The sequence below is a fragment of the Macaca nemestrina genome, chromosome 19 (genome assembly GCF_043159975.1).
Source record: "Macaca nemestrina isolate mMacNem1 chromosome 19, mMacNem.hap1, whole genome shotgun sequence".
Classification (NCBI taxonomy): Eukaryota; Metazoa; Chordata; class Mammalia; order Primates; family Cercopithecidae; genus Macaca; species Macaca nemestrina.
The window spans coordinates 21,475,105-21,491,931 of NC_092143.1; the positions used below are offsets into that span (position 1 = coordinate 21,475,105).

The window sequence follows — 16,827 nt, forward strand, 5'->3', positions numbered from 1 at the left end:
CTTACCCAAGGCCACCAATCACAGAGCAGTACCAAGATCTGACACCGGTTCATGTTCTTTCCACATGACCTCACAAGATGAAAAACTCTTTCTCCCTTCCCTCCCTCCCTCGCTTGCTTCATTTCTCCCCTCCTCACACCCTACCTCCTCCAAGCAAGATCTAAAGCAGCTACAAAGGGGAAGAATCAGGAGTAAGGTGTCTAGACCAGCACTGTTCAATAGAAACAGGATGCAAGCACGGCTGCCCCCAATTTTACACTTTCCAGTGGCCACAACTTAAAAAGAAATAGGTACAACTCATTTTACTATTATTTATTTAGACCAATATATCCAAAATATTATCACTACAAACATGTACCCAATATGAAACATTGTTAAGAAGCTATTTGACATTCTTTTCCCTTTTACTGAGTCTTCAGAGTCCAATGTGGGCTTTGCACACATAGCACATCTCAACTGGCCACTTATCTGGTGGCTATTTGCTGGACAGTGTGGGTTTAGAGTTTAGAAGTGAGATGGCAGCCTGGAGGCGCATACAATTCTGGCATGGATTCTGGATGGGCTGGGCTCAGAGCCCTCTTCTAAAAGAATATAACTAAAAATCCAGGGTGGTTTTGGCTCAACTAGGGCAGAACAACGGCCCAGCAGTACCTCCAAACATCTGGGTGAGAGGGTGGGGTCCGGGGTGGCGTTGACAGATGGGAAGTGGCAGGACTTGGAGCGTCTCCACTTAGAGGCGCACCCCCAGCAGAGAGGGGCTCAGCACCAAGCCTCTGGTCTGCACCCGGAGACGGGGACCACTGATTCCCCTGTTCTCCCCACAATGAGAACGTCCTACATAGAGAGTGTCCGGTGGGTGGGAGGGTGGTAAGCATTCCAGGAGAGGGAGTGGAATTGTTGATCAGTGTGATAGAGAAAAGGCAGGCAACTCTGTCAAGACACAGCTTCCCAGATCAGCTCGCCTGCACATTTGCTCAGGCGACAGCCTCCCTGGGTCCTAGGCACTGGGTCCTGCCATGTTTGCCATCTGACCGTGCTGCCCTGCAGCTGCCCCTACAAGTCTCCGGCCTCGCCTTTCTGATCATCCTTCCCACCATCTGTCGCCTCCCCTCTCCGGGGAAAGTAGTCAGCGCTGCTCCCTTCAGAAGCAGAGCAGAAGGGAGCATCCCCCTGCCCCCCACTCCAGGCAGCATCCCTCACCTCTGCCAAGTCCCCCCTCCCCAGGGTGCTTGTTAAAATGCAGACTTGGAGTCTGCAGGCTGTTGGGTGGGCCACGCCTTGAGTATCAAGCTTGTCTAAACTTTTCACACTGAGAAAATCATGTGATGTCTCCTCTTTCCTCTTGTCTAAAAGGGAAACGAGGGTTTCTGCTTTCTAAGATTTTTTGACAATCTAATGAGATAAACAAGAAAACAGTTTGATACATCTAAACCACCCTAAAATGTACACGTGCTACATTTTTGTCCAAGTTTCCAAGAGAATAAAAGTCAAAGTGGGTTTTCAAAGATTAAAATGTGGGATACTGGCCAGTGTGGTGGAGGGGTGAGAAACAGGGATTCTCATACCTGGTGGGTAGGAAGGTAAATTGGAAAATGCACATTACGATGTTAAATGCCCAAAACCCCTAATTCCACCTGTAGGCATTTAGCCCACAAACAGGTCTACACACGTGCACAAAAATATATACAGATTGTCCCATTGTCTAAGCCAGCAAAGAATTACCTCCATGCCCACTAATGGGGACAAGTTAAATACATAATGGTACACCCCACTGTGCCGTACTGATAACCTTTAACATCAGGGATGTGGGTCCTTGTGTGCTAATAGAGAAATAGGCCAATTCTGTATTATAAGTGAACACATCACATGCAAACAGTGAAGTATACAGTGCAATCCTACGCGTGCAGGAGAAGAACAGTGCTTATATGTACGTGGAAAGTTTCTGCAAGAATTCCTAAGAAACTTAAATACAGGTGTCCTGCGGGGAGTGAGACTGGAAGGGGGACCGATTATTTTAGCTATAACCTTGTGTTATAATTAGACATTTTTATCACAAGGTATAAAAAAAAAAACACCCTAATTTTTAAAACGTAGCTGCTAGTTGACATAACCAGGCAGTTCCACGGTTCTAGAGCTTTACTCTCTTCCTTTCCTGTTAGATAATCTCTGTCCTGACTTACCCCTAGAAGTTAAGTTTGGGGATTTTATAATCACTTGCAATAGCTCCCAAATGGTCTCCCCGTATCTGGCCCCTACAGCCATTGTCTGCCCTGCAGCCAGAGTGAGTCTTGCAAGATGTAAATCTCCCCATGCCACTCCCTTGCTGGGATCCTTCAAAGCTTTCTGTCTCAGAACAACAGGGAGCGTCCTTAGGGCAGCCCCTGCCCATCTCTGACCTCATTCCTCCCACTGTCCACGTGGCTCGCTTCACTCCACAGAGCACCTTTGGGCTCTTTGAGGCTCTTCAGACACTGCGACACTCCTCCTTTCCCAGGACCTTTGTGATTCGGTTTTCCCAGAATGGACCATTCTTCCGCCACAGGATTTTCTTTGCTTAGAACATTCCTTTACTTTCTTCTAGGCTCTGGCCAAAAGTCACCTCCCATGACTGCCCTTCCGGAGAAAGCCTCCACCTTGCTTACTTCGATTGATTGATTGATTGATTGATTGATTGAGGCAAAGTCTCATTCTGTCACCCAGGCTGGAAGGCAGTGATGCAATCACAGCTCACTGAAGCGTCCACCTCCTGGGCTCAAGCAATCCTCCTGCCTCAGCCTCCCAAGGAGCTGGGACCACAGGCACGTGCCACCACACTGGGCTAATTTTTTGTATGTTTTGTAGAGATGAGGTCTCACTATGTTGGCCAGGCTGGTCTCAAACTCCTGAGCTCAAGGGATCATCCCACCTTTGCCTCCTGAAGTGCTGGGATTGTGAGGCATGAGCCACTGCAGCTGCCTCTTCTCCAAATGATCACTTTGTAGCAGCCATCCTCCCTGGCCTAGCATACATTTATTTGCATGCTGCAACTTCAAATTGCATATTCATTTATTTATTGTCTGCCTCTATTCACTGGAATGTAACCTGTGGGCTGGAAGGCACCTTTGCATGGCTTATTAAAACTATTCTCAGGGATTAGGACAGTGCCTGGCACAAAATGGGCCTCCAGTGAACACAGAATGAGTGAGTAAACAGATGGTCTGACCCCGTCCTCCTGGAGATAAGCAGACAAGTGATAAGTGCTAACCAGGTAGCATCAGTGAGTTATACCAGCACACGTGAGAACCTCAAAATGGCCAGAAGCATGACTCTTTTGTCACTGGGGTTACCTTAGTGAAGGTGAGTTCGAGTTGTGGGTTGGTGACAGTTCCCTCCATTTTCAACACAGTTTTTTCCCAGGTTGGACTGATTGTCTCCCTAGCTCCCACTCTGACCTGCCTTCCTTCCAGAGTTCCCCAGCTCAAGAATGCCAGCACCACCTGCCATGTTGCTCAAGCCAGAAAATTCCTGAGTCCTTGATTTCTCCTCTCTCCATTCCCACTGCCAATTGCCAGTGAAAACCTGCTCTCCTGCCCAGATACTGCAGTAATTTACTCACTGGGGTCCTTGCCTTACAAGGCCTCACTACCACCTCACTCTCACCCCGTGCTCCTCCTGCCCCCACTGCTGCTCTATCCACCTTGGAAAGAACCCCTCTCTGCTCAATACCCAGCTCCAGACTTTTACCCTGCAGTAGGTTTCCCAAAGCTGGACGCAGTGGCTCACACCTGTAATCCCAGCACTTTGGGAGGCCAAAGCAGGCAGATCTGAGGTCAGGAGTTTGAGACTGTTTTGTTTCTCAATCAACAAAGGCCAAAATGAGCGAAGAAAGTGGCAGCCTTTTATTTGCAAATATGCATACACTCTCGGACGAGGTTCTCTGGTCCTCAGGTGTGGGGCGGGGGGGGGGGGCCAGGGAAGTCGCGCCGCGCTCTCGGGTGATGTTCTCCGGTCCACAAATGTGGGGGGCCGAAGAAGTCAGCCGGCTCCTGCTGGCGGCGGACTTTTATGCCTGGGAGCTGGAGGGGGGAGGAGTTTGGGGTGTGTGTGTAGGAGTGGCTGCTTGAATTTCAGTGTCCCCGGCTTGACGTCATTCTGTGCAGGCTCAGTTGATTTGGTTCTTTTCCCGGGCACGGGAATTTTTCCCGGGCGTGGGAAAATCTGTGATGAAGAACCCGGAAACAACAGGAACTGCTCCATCTTGTTCACCTTCCTCCATCTTGTCCCTTTTCCCTCACCCAAACAGAGACCAGCCTGGCTAAGACAAGAAAGCCTGTCTCTACTAAAAATACAAAAATGAGCCAGGCATGGTGGTGGAACCCTGTAATCCCAGCTACTCAGAAGGCTGAGGCAGAAGAATCGCTTGAACCCAGGAGGAGGAGGAGGTTGCAGTGAGCCAAGATCATGCCACTGCACTCTAGCCTGGGCGACAGAGAAAGACTCCATCTCAAAAAATAAATAAATAGGCTGGGCATGGTGACTCATGCCTGTAATCCCAGCACTTTGGGAGGCCAAGGTGGGCCTGAGGTCAGGAGTTCAAGACCAGCCTGACCAATATGATGAAATCCCGTCTCTACTAAAAATACAAAAATTAGCTGGGCGTGGTGGTGGGCGCCTGTAATCCCAGCTACTCGGGAGGCTGAGACAGGAGAATTGCTTGAACCTGAGAGGCGGAGGTTGCAGTGAGCTGAGATTGCACCACTGCACTCCAGCAAGAGCAAAACTCTGTCTCAAAAAACAAATAAATAAAATAAAATAAAATAAAATAAAGTTGGTTTCCCAAGCAGAACCCACCATGCCATTAGATCCCCTGCCCCAACCCCCACCTAACCCCTCTTAGTATTCATCACCATGACCCCTCAGCCTGTATGCCAGCCTCTCACCCCCAGAAAACCTCAGGGCAGGACAGGCTGCTTACCCCAGTGCCACACACCCAAAATATTATTGAAATCATAAGCCTTCTGTCCTTCCCTGGAGGAGGGTTAGATTTTATGAAGCTTGGAAGAAACCACAAAGACCGTGGTGAAAAGAAACCAACAAAGGTCTATGCCTTAGCTTGTCCCCATTCTTCACCTATTTGATGGAAAGCTTAAAAGGTATAAATAACAACCACACTAATAATGATAGCTCCTACTTATTGAGGGCCTACTATGTGTAAAGCACGCTTCCAAGTTATTTACATACATTATCTCACTGAATCCTCACAAGAGTCCTATGAAGTGTCACTATTCTTCCCATTTTAGAGATGAGCAAACTCAAGCACAGAAAGACCGAGACACTTACTCAAGGTCACTCAGCTGCTGTGTGACTGAGCCAGAATACACACTCAGCCGCCCAACTACAGAGTCTGCACATGCCCACTGCATTTCACTAGCTCCAAATATTATGACAACACTCCTCTTCCTATTTTGTGACAGTGTGGAAACAAGATGAACCGGGAGTCAGGAGTGCTGGCTTCCAGCTCAGCAAATAACCACATCGTAGAAAATACATCAATGGCAGGGTTGGATGACATGAGCTGAAGTTTCCTTTTGTCCCTTAACTTTGTTGTTTTTGTTTGTTTGTTTTGAGACAAGGTCTCACTCTGTTGCCCACACTGGAGTGCAGTGGCACAATCTTGGCTCACTGCAACCTCCACCTCTGGAGTTCAAGTGATTCTCCCACCTCAACCTCCAGAGTAGCTGGGATTACAGGCATGTGCCACCATGCTCAGCTAATTTTTTGTATTTTTGGTAGAGAAAGGGTTTCACCATGTTAGCCAGGCTGGTCTCCAATTCCTGACCTCAAGTGATATGCCCCCCTCAGCCTCCCAAGGGCCTCCCCAAAATGCCTGGGATTACAGGCATGAGCCACCGTGCCCAGCCCTTCCGCCCTTAACTTTGGTTGTCTCATTCCATCACTGCCACTCTGCTACCACTGATTCCATATTCTGCCCCAATGTTGGAATCCCTTCTGCATCAACCAACCACACATTCCTAAAGAAGACCATTGGCCACGCACGGTGGCTCACGCCTGTGATCCCAGCACTTTGGGAGGCCAGGACGGGCAGATCACGAGGTCAGGAGTTCAAGACCAGCCTGGTCAACATAGTGAAACCCCGTCTCTACTAAAAATACAAAAAATATATATATATCTTAGCCGGGCATGGTGGCAGGTGCCTGTAATCCCACCTACTTGGGAGGCTGAGGCAGGAGAATTGCTTGAACCCAAGAGACGGAGGTTGCAGTGAGCAGAGATGGCGCCACTGCACTCCAGCCTGGGTGACAGTGCGAGACTCCGTCTCAAAAAAAAAAAAAAAAAAAAAAAATCGTCATTCTGCTTGCCTCCCTCCCAGCAGAATGGCCATGGCCCAGAGCTTCGACCAAGTTCCTCTCGTGGTCATGTATCGTTTTATTTTTATCATTACCATTAGCACTCTGATTTACAGGATCCAATTACTACTAATTTGCAGACAAACAAATTTTCCTGTTGAATACAGATTCCATGGAAATCTGACAGTGCATTTATTGAACTCTGCTGCCCATCAGCTGAGGACTAAGGATGTTTTTGCCAGTGGAACATACCAGTTTTCATGGTATTTGTCCCAATAGAATTTGAACCATATTAAACCAGCTTAAATCAACTGTATTTAGGGAACAAAACTATTTCAGTTTACTTTTCTTTGGAAATTCTTTTATTGTTTTTTTTTTTTTTTTTTTTGAGACGGAGTGTCGCTCTGTCGCCCAGGCTGGAGTGCAGTGGCCGCATCTCAGCTCACTGCAAGCTCCGCCTCCCGGGTCTACGCCATTCTCCTGCCTCAGCCTCCCGAGTAGCTGGGACTACAGGCGCCCGCCACCTCACCCGGCTAGTTTTTTGTATTTTTTAGTAGAGACGGCGTTTCACCGTATTAGCCAGGCTGGTCTCGATCTCCTGACCTTGTGATCCACCCGTCTCGGCCTCCCAAAGTGCTGGGATTACAGGCTTGAGCCACTGCGCCCGGCCTGGAAATTCTTTTATTTTATTTTATTTTATTTTATTTTATTTATTTTTTTTTTTTTTTGAGACGGAGTCTCGCTCTGTAGCCCAGGCTGGAGTGCAGTGGCCGGATCTCAGCTCACTGCAAGCTCCGCCTCCCGGGTTCACGCCATTCTCCGGCCTCAGCCTCCAGAGTAGCTGGGACTACAGGCGCCCGCCACCTCGCCCGGCTAGTTTTTTGTATTTCTTTAGTAGAGACGGGGTTTCACCGTGTTCGCCAGGATGGTCTCGATCTCCTGACCTCGTGATCCGCCCGTCTCGGCCTCCCAAAGTGCTGGGATTACAGGCTTGAGCCACCGCGCCCGGCCCTGGAAATTCTTTTAAAAGAAGGTTAAAGACAGAAAACTAATAAATTATTACACAGCAATGAGGAATTGAGAAATTATGTAAATAAACCTACTGTCAGGCCTCTGAGCCCAAGCTAAGCCATCATATCCCCTGTGACCTTCACGTATACACCGAGATGGCCTGAAGCAACTGAAGATCCACAAAAGAAGTGAAAATAGCCTCAACTGATGACATTCCACCATTGTGATTTGTTTCTGCCCCACCCTAACTGATCAATGTACTTTGTAATCTCCCCCACCCTTAAGAAGGTTCTTTGTAATCTCCCCACCCTTTAGAAGGTTCTTTTTAATTCTCCCCACCCTTGAGAATGTACTTTGTGAGATCCACCCCCTGCCCACAAAACATTGCTCCTAACTCCACTGCCTATCCCCAAACCTATAAGAACTAATGATAATCCCACCACCCCTTGCTGACTCTGTTTTCGGACTCAGCCCACCTGCACCCAGGTGAAATAAACAGCCTTGTTGTTCACACAAAGCCTGTTCGGTGGACTCTCTTCACACAGACACACGTGACACCTACCTTGCCAGGCGACTGAGAAAGTATCTGAGTATGACTTTAGGGGTTATTTCTTTGTCTGAATTCTGATGCATCTTTAAAAACGACCTTGCACTTAACCAACCACTAAAAGAGAAAGAAGAATTGTCACAGGAATTACTTATCAATAATACAGTTCACTGATTGATTCATTTGGTTGTCCCAATCTGGATAGAATAAATTATGATGCATTAACAAAGCACCTCCAAGTCTTAAAATAATTTTTTTTTTTTTTAGATGGTGTCTACCACTGTCACCCAGGCTGAAGTGCAGTGGTGTAATCTCGGCTCACTGCAACCTCCGCCTCTCGGGTTCAAGCAATTCTCCTGCCTCAGCTGGGATTAGAGGCGCCTACCACCACACCTAGCTAATTGTTGTATTTTTAGTAGAGACGGTGTTTCACTATGTTGCCCACACTGGTCTTGAACTCCTGACCTCATGATCCGCCCGCCTCAGCCTCCCAAAGTGCTGGGATTACAAGTGTGAGTCACCGCACCCAGCCAAAAACAATTGGTTTATTCTTGCTCATGCTGCATGCCCAGGTTGACAGAGCAGCCACCGTCTGAAACCTCACCAGTGACCATGGAAGATGACAACAGCCTTCTGGAGGGCCACAAACTAGCAATGAAACTGTCTAATCTAAAAGTGTCACGTTTAAAGCTCTTAGCATAAGAGTTTAAAGCACTTAGCATAATGGCAATACCAGGTACCACTTGGTCAGAACTAATGATGTGACCCACCCAATCACAATGGGGCCAGGAAGTGGAATGTTGCCAGGTGCCCAAAAGGGAGGGAGACAGAAAGATTTGTTGACCACTATTAACAACCACCATTGGGTCTTTTGAAATAATAACACCAAGACTTTCCATTTGTGTAGAAGCACGTGACTTTCAAAGTACTTTCGCTAATGAGATTGCTTTTCCTTCTCCAGTCGTACCAAACTACTTTGCAAAAAACGTTTGTTGGCAGGACCCAGTGACTCACACCTGTAATCCCAGCACTTTGGGAGATGGGTGGATCACCTGAGGTCAGGAGTTCAAGACCAGCCTGGCCAACATGGCAAAACACCACGTCTAATAAAAATATAAAAATTTGCTGAGCGTGGTGGCATATGCCTGTAGTCCCAGCTACTCAGGGGGCTGAGGCAGGAGAATCGTTTGAACCTGGGAGGCGGAGGTTGCAGTGAGCTGAGATCATGCCACTGTACTCCAGCCTGGATGACATAGCGAGACTCCATCTCAAAAAAATAAATAAATAGTTGTTTGTTGAGTGAATGATTGAATAGATGAATAAACAGCTCTATTAGGTAAAAAGGAAGATACTATCATTCCTGCTTCTCTGATGGGAAAAGTGAGACCTACAGATTATTAAGAGGGTTGCCCAAGATCGCAGAATTCTTAACCAACACACCCTGATGACAAATTCATTACCCAGAATGTGCAGCTAAAGAAACCAAAGTGATGCCTTTTAATTGCAACTGGATGGTAAGCAAGTATGTGAGTTTCTCAACCTTTTGACATTTGTACCAGCGATCCTTGTGGGTGTTTCCCTAAGGAGCTAATGTATTTCCTATTGCGAAACAAAGCCGTGGGTTGGGTGGGACTTGGAAGGGATCAGGCAGGGTTGGAGAATGTCTCTATTCTCTGCCTGCCAGATTTTCCTTTGAAAAGCAGCAACTTGGACTCATTAAATAGGAACAAAATTTATAGAGACATCTAAAAGACAGTGCTAAGAGGGGGAAGCAGGGCAGCCAATTCTGATTCCGGCCTCCTCTTAATTTCAGGAAAGGATAAATCAGGGCAATTCTTTCTTTTCAGAGTGACTGGCTCCCGCTCTGCCAGCACGGTTGCTAAGCAAAACCTGGGCCTCGTTGTGTGTGTGGGCACGCACCTCCCGGCTTGCAAGTTCATCAAGAGAGGGCTGCAAGAAAGGCTGGCAGGAAAACAGGCTGTAAGCAAGATAACTAGCTCCACGGGGCTAAGACCCAAAGACTTGAACGCACTGCAACAGAGAAAAGCACGCACTAGTGATAGATGAAGTCAGCCCGAGAGGTAGGAGAGGATTACAAAACAGTCGCCAACTAATTATTCTTCAGGATAATCAGAAAGCTTTGGTTTTGCTATGTAAATATCAGTGACAAAGTGAGTAAGACATGGTTTCCTTGTGAAACAAGCTACACTTAAGCTCTAATTCTAACCTTACTAGCTGTGTAGACTTGGACAAATCACCTCATTACTGAACATCAAGAAGTTTCTCATCTGTAAAAATGGGGATGATATGTGTACCAGCTTTATAGGTTTATTGTGAGAATTGCATGGGATAAAAGATTTCAAGCTCTTAGCATAATGGCAATACTAGGTATCACTATTAATAATGGTTCCATTGTTCAAAAGAAAATGTGAACCTTTGAAAGTAATACAATAAAAACTGAAGGAAAAGGAGAAAAAGACAGTCACGGAGACTGATGGTGAGAAATGGAAGCAAACAGAGATAAAGAGAAAAGAAATGTACTTCTCCGTCTCTAGGCTGCTGTCAGAATCTGCCCGGCTTCCGCCACCTCTGTTGGCCTCAGCTCTTCCTGCCTGGGCTCACACAGAGCTTTTCAGGCTTCAGCAGGCACAACCCGGAGAGCTTCTGACAGTCCAGACTGCTGGACCCATGCCCCCAGAAAGTCTGATTCAGTGGGTCTGGGGTGGTGCCCAAGAATTTGCACTTCTACCAATTCCAGGTGATGCTGGTGAATTTGCAGTGGGATGGCTGTCTGAGGACCACTGACATAAGGCAAGGCACGGCCCTCCCTGACCCCAGACCAATCCAGGTGGCAGATACGTCATCTTTATATATTTGTAGTTTTCTGGGCTGTTTGGTATCTCAATAGCCTTGGCCTGTGCTTTAGATATCTCAGGACTGACCTGGTGGCTTCTCTGGTGTCTCGGATTCCCACTGATGATCCAGAGATGACCAGTGGCCTTTCGTGCCCTCTATCTTTCCATCCTAGTGACAGCTTTTCTAGTCTCCAGAATGAGTTTGGCTTCGGTGCCTGCCATCCCGATCTGTCTGTGCCGGTGTCCCTCCCAGGGCTTGGACCCTGCCAGTCAGTCCCATCCTAGCATACAGTTGTTTTTGCCTGGCTTATAGGGAACAGAGTTCTGGTCTTTGCCTGCTGCCCTGTGGGCAGACCTCCCCGTTCTCCAGGGGCCCACTCCCGGTCTTCTGCAGCTGGGCTTCCTCTGCCTGGTGAGACCCAGTGCTGCCCTCTTGGAAAGTCTGGAACCCAGGGGTTCCCCTATCACTGCTGGTTTGCTGCATACTGTGGACCCTGAGCCTGGCCTGTCTGGGCTACTTGCCACCTCCTAGCATGATCCTTAATGGATAGGTCTGAGCTCATTCTGCATCCCTCTTTCTCAGCATTACCACAAGAAACTCACACACCAGATTTTGGAGATAAGACAAGAAATCATTCATTTCAACAATGACTTATTGAACATACTCTGTGGCTAGCACTGCCTCAGTGACCTGGTAACACAGCAGTACACAAAACAGAAAAACAAACTTTATGCCTTACATTCTACTGAAAGGACACAGACAATTAATCAATCAAAAATGGCAGCTATAGTATGTGGATAAATAGAAAAAATGAAGTCTAGAAGGCTGGGTAGTTGCACTTCAAAGAGAGGGGACGAGGAAGGTTTTGCTGTGTAAAAACTTGAAGGAGAACAGGAATCAAGCAACCAGGCTGTTAGGGAGGTAGGTGGCACAGAAGATGGCTGGTGATTAGTAATCCCTTACCGTTGTTCTGTGCAGCATGGGAGCTAGTTCTCCCCTAACTGGGTGGGTCACACACATTTGAATTTAATGACTTTTTTTTTTTTTTTCCCAAGACAGAGTCTCACTGTTGCACAGGCTGGAGTGCAGTGGCACGATCTTGGCTCACTGTAACCTCCGCCTCCTGGGTTCAAGCAATTCTCTTGCCTCAGCCTCCTGAGTAGCTGGGATTACCACGCCCACCTAATTTCTGTATTTTTAGCAGAAACGTGGCTCCGTCATGTTGTCCAGGCTGATCTTGAACTCCTGGCCTCAAGCAATTCGCCTGCCTTGGGCTCCCAAAGTGCTGAGATTACAGGTGTGAGCCACCATGCCTGGCCTTAGTGGCCTTTTTTAAAAAATGGGGGCACTTATGAAAACATTGCTCTGTGGCTCTTGTAGTTTGGCCGACAATAGCATCTCCAGCAGCCATCAGTTTGCCCCTTTCTCCTCAGTCATTCTCAACATACCACAGATATGTCTTGGGTCCCTTCTCTTTTAACAGCCTTTCTTTGTGCCCCGTACAGAGTCCAGCTCCACTCCATTTCTTTGCTCCCTAAAACAGCAAAACATCTTGAAAGAGTTGTCCAAAGTCATTGTGTCTACATCCTCCCATCCTCACCCCACTCCCCCAGACTTCCATGTCCACCACGCCACTGACCCTGCTCCTGACAATGTCACCAAAAGGCTTCTGGTTGCCAAAGTCAAAGATTGTTTCTTTACACAATGAACTCCCGGAGCGCTGGGCCCCGCTGACCACAGCATTCCTTCTTGAGGCGCTTTCTTCTCTTGGCTTCCTGGTCCCCGCAGTGTCTGACTTGTGCCCCATTTCACTGGTCATTCATTCTCAGACTCCTTTGTGGGTTCTTCTCAGCTTCTAAAGGTTGGAACACCAGAGGTCCTGGCCTTCAGTCCCCATCGGTCATTCCATTCTCCCCTTAATGTGATCAGATTCAATACTGTGGCTTTAAATGCCTCCTGTATCCCAAGGACTCCAAAATTTACGTCTCCAGGCTTGATGTTTCCACTGATCTCCCGACTTACGAATGTCAGCTACCATATCACAGTTATGATATGACTTATGAATGTCAGCTACCATATCACAGTTATGATATAACTTATGAATGTCAGCTATATCACGAGTTACGATATGACTTACGAATGTCAGGTACCACATCACAAGTTACAATATGACTTATGAATGTCGGCTACCATATCACAAGTTATGATATGACTTATGAATATCAGCTATCATATCACAAGTTATGATATGACTTATGAATGTCAGCTACCATATCATGAGTTATGATATGACTTACAAATAAATGTCAGCTATCATATCACAAGTTATAATATGACTTACGAATGTCAGCTACCATATCACAAGTTATGATATGACTTATGAATGTCAGCTATATCACGAGTTACGAGATGACTTACGAATGTCAGCTACCATCTCACAAGTTACAATATGACTTATGAATGTCGGCTACCATATCACGAGTTATGATATGACTTATGAATATCAGCTATCATATCACAAGTTATGATATGACTTATGATACGTCAGCTGCTCACCTGCCATTTCTACATGGCTGTCTAAAAGGCCTCTTCATCTTAATTCATCCAAAACAGAAAGCTCAGTTTTCCCTCCAGACCCAGCTTCTCCTCCCATCTTTCCCATCTTAATGAATGCCATCACCATCGACTCAGACACTGAAACCAAAATCTAGAAATCATCCTCAACTCGTCTCTTTTCTCACATGTCACATCTGATGCATCAACAAGCCTTAGCAATTCCACATCTTAAACATATCCTGAATGTGACCTTCTTTCTTGATTCCAGCCACCACCACCCCAGCCTTACCATTTCTCATCTGAAATAGGGCAAATCGATCCTCGTCAATCCTGCTTCCACTCTTGCCCTTCTTAGGTGCATTACTCACATAGGAGCCAGAGCGATCATCTTTCCAATAAATCAGATCACATCACTGTCCAGATTAAAACAAGCTCTCTCACTCCTTCCCGTTCCACCAAGACTGAAGTCTAAACTCCTTAGTGTTGTTACAAGGTCCCCCATGGTCTACCCTTGCCCTTCTCTTGGGTTTTCTGCCACTCTTCCTCACCTTCACTAAGCTTCACCCTTCTTTCTTCTCCTTAACAAGGCTCCCCGCTCTTGCCTGAGCACTTTTGCACTAATTGACCCTTTGCCTGAACTTTCTTATCTCAGATTTTCCCATGGCCAGCTCCTTCTTGCCATTCTGATCCCAGCTGAAATAGCACCTCTTCCATCAGACAAGCCTTCTCAGACCTTTGGAAGTAGATAAAAGTAGTTGCACAGGCTGGGTGCAGTGGCTCACTCCTGTAATCCTAGCATTTTGGGAGGCCAAGGTGAACAGATCACCTGAGGTCAGGAGTTTGAGACCAGCCTGGCCAACGTGGCAAAACCCCATCTCTACTAAAAATATAAAAATTAGCCAGGTGTGGTGGCAAGCACCTGTAGTTCCAGCTACTTGGGAGGCTGAGGCAGGAGAATCACTTGAACCCAGGAGGCAGAGGTTGTGGTGAGCCGAAATTGTGCCACTGTATTCCAGCCTGGACGACAGAGTGAGACTCTATCTCAAAAAAAAAAAAAAAAGGGGGGGGGTTGCACAATATCGTAAATGTATTAAATGCCCGAAATTTTACACTGAGTGGTTAATTTTGTTATGTAAATTTTACCCCAATTTTTAAAAACAAAAATTAGAATTTTCATGAGGATTAAATGAGATACTATTTCGAAGTGCTTACCACAGTGCCCGACACTTCTCAATTAAGAAATTTTACCTCTTAATAGTTCATATAAATAAACATAACTTTCTGAAACATCATGCCATTTTCTGAATTTTTCCCATTTCGCTATAGCGAGAATTCAGAACTTCATCAAGCACCTGTACTACTCTGTGGGTCAGACTTTGAGAAGTACTGAAATAAACAATTTTGATGAATACAATCAATGTTTGTAAAAGGCCTGTGTTATAGAGCCATCGTAACTCATGTAATAAACTGAAGGTACAGTGGAGAATCTCTTGTGACAACAGTACCGTCTAGAAATGGACAAAGGCCCAGGTGAATAAATGTGGGTCATTCAGCTTTTCTCATTAGAGTGAGAATGGTAACACATACGCACACACACATCCCAGAACAAACACCACAAGCCCCACAGCAGTGAAAACATAGTTCAACCTTATTACCTGATCAGGAAAAATGTATCAACTCCAAGATAGAAGGGACCGCTCCGAGAGTAAATGTACAGTGGGTTTCTAAGCACTCTGCTTTTCCATTCAAGCACATTATCTGTAACAAACATTAAAAAGCAGTGTCTTTTTATTTCATAGAAGAAAATCATGTGATTTCTCTTTTCAGAAAAAGCAAGAGGAACACCTTCAACTTTTGGTTGTACTGGGCAGGTTTTAAGAATCACTATAGGCCGGGCCGATGGCTCATGCCTGTAATCCCAGCACTTGGGAGGCCAAGGCAGGTGGATCACGAGGTCAGGAGTTCGAGACCAGCCTGGCCAACATAGTGAAACCCCGTGTCTACTAAAAATACAAAAAATTAGCCGGCTGTGGTGGTGGGCGCCTATAATCCCAGCTACTTGGGAGGCTGAGACAGGAGAATCGCTTGAACCTGGGAGGTGGAGGTTGCAGTGAGCCAAGATCACGCCATTGTACTCCAGCCCAGGGGGTAACAGAGTGAGACTCCGTCTCAAAAAAAAAAAAAAAAAAAGAAAGAAAAAAGAAGAAGAAGAATCACTGTAATTCATGTAGGAGGAGAAGTTAGACTGGGAATAAAAGGTGGTGACTGAGGTCCCTAACCGTCGTTCAGGAGCTTTAAGCTCCTTCGTGCAGTCACAGTGGCCACAACCCCCTTGGACTGTAGCACTACCTATCATGGGCTGGTACAGATCACCCAGGAGGCTTCTTCAATCTGCCCTGGGCTGTGTTTGCCCCCTGTTTAGAGAGTACCACTATTATTGATAGGAGCGCTTCAGGACGGTAGCAGCAAGAAGAAGGTGGAGAAACACTGATTTGATATTAGTGGACCATTTTTATTTATGCTTGTCTGCTTTTCAAGGAAAAATAAATGTTAGGTCCTGGCTTCGTTAACCATGATGAGAGAGAACTCGGCTTTTTGGATAACGAAAATACAATACCCAGGTATCAGTATTCACCTGGCAGCCAGGTGCCTGATTTGTACCTAGAGAGAGTGAAATGAGCCACTAGACACTGGCCTGGAAACCTTACTGATGGGAGGTCACACACAGTGTCTCTAAAACAGAAGGAAGGCTGCTCGTGGGAAGGCTGCCAGACCCCCATCCTTTGGCCACCATGATCCCGCCATACCAAAGAGTGTCTCTTCCCTGACTGCTCCCAGAGTAAAGGCTCATCAACTCTCCGCACCCAAAGACAGCCATGCAGTCATCTGACTGGTATGTCCCGAGATGATCCACAGAAGACTCAAAACACGAATGCCATTCAGTGCAGAGCAGGTGCTGCCTGGTGTCTTTGTAGTCCAGATGGCTGGCACATTCTTCTGCCAAGAAAAGCACTCCAGAGCATGAACCATGGCTCCTAGAAACCCTGGGCAAGAGCAAAGGTGTTACTGTCCACCCTGACTGCCAGGGTATCCACACACCGCCCCGCAACAAGAACCAAAGTGCAATCCACAGATCTTGGCAGTTACACGGAGGCTCTCTTGCTCTGACCGTGGGCTTCTCAGCTCAGCCTCCACGGTTCCCTCTTGATCTATCTGTGGACTTTCATACTTAGTATCCCTCCCTTTTGAATCTTGACTTTCGCTAACAGACTTGACCTGAGTTTGGTGCCCCACATGCTTTGTGCAGAATACGCTGCCCAAGCTCAGGCCCCAGAGATGCCAACCCCTGACCCCAGTCCTGCTTGATGAAGAGTTGAGGGAAGGAGAACGCAGACATCAGTAAGAATCGATGTGATCCACAAAGCAAGCACTTCACGTGAAAGAACACCCCTGCAATTCTGAGGACTAGTTGCTTATGAATAATGAGCTGGGCATGGTGGCTCACGCCTG

The 16,827-nt window shown here is 46.8% G+C and overlaps 1 protein-coding gene across 1 annotated transcript in view; it reads right to left on the reverse strand.

Moving 5' to 3' along the window:
• The window catches only part of LOC105477053 (O-acyltransferase like protein), a 76,779-nt gene that overhangs the window by 18,658 nt on the left and 41,294 nt on the right, over positions 1-16,827 (reverse strand). Inside the window, exons 6-8 of the mRNA XM_011733373.2 lie at positions 16,182-16,361; positions 14,973-15,075; positions 7,921-8,022 (exon numbers count right to left, since the gene is read on the reverse strand). Coding sequence (XP_011731675.2) covers positions 7,921-8,022; positions 14,973-15,075; positions 16,182-16,361 — 385 coding nt within the window. The remainder of the gene's footprint in view (positions 1-7,920; positions 8,023-14,972; positions 15,076-16,181; positions 16,362-16,827) is intronic.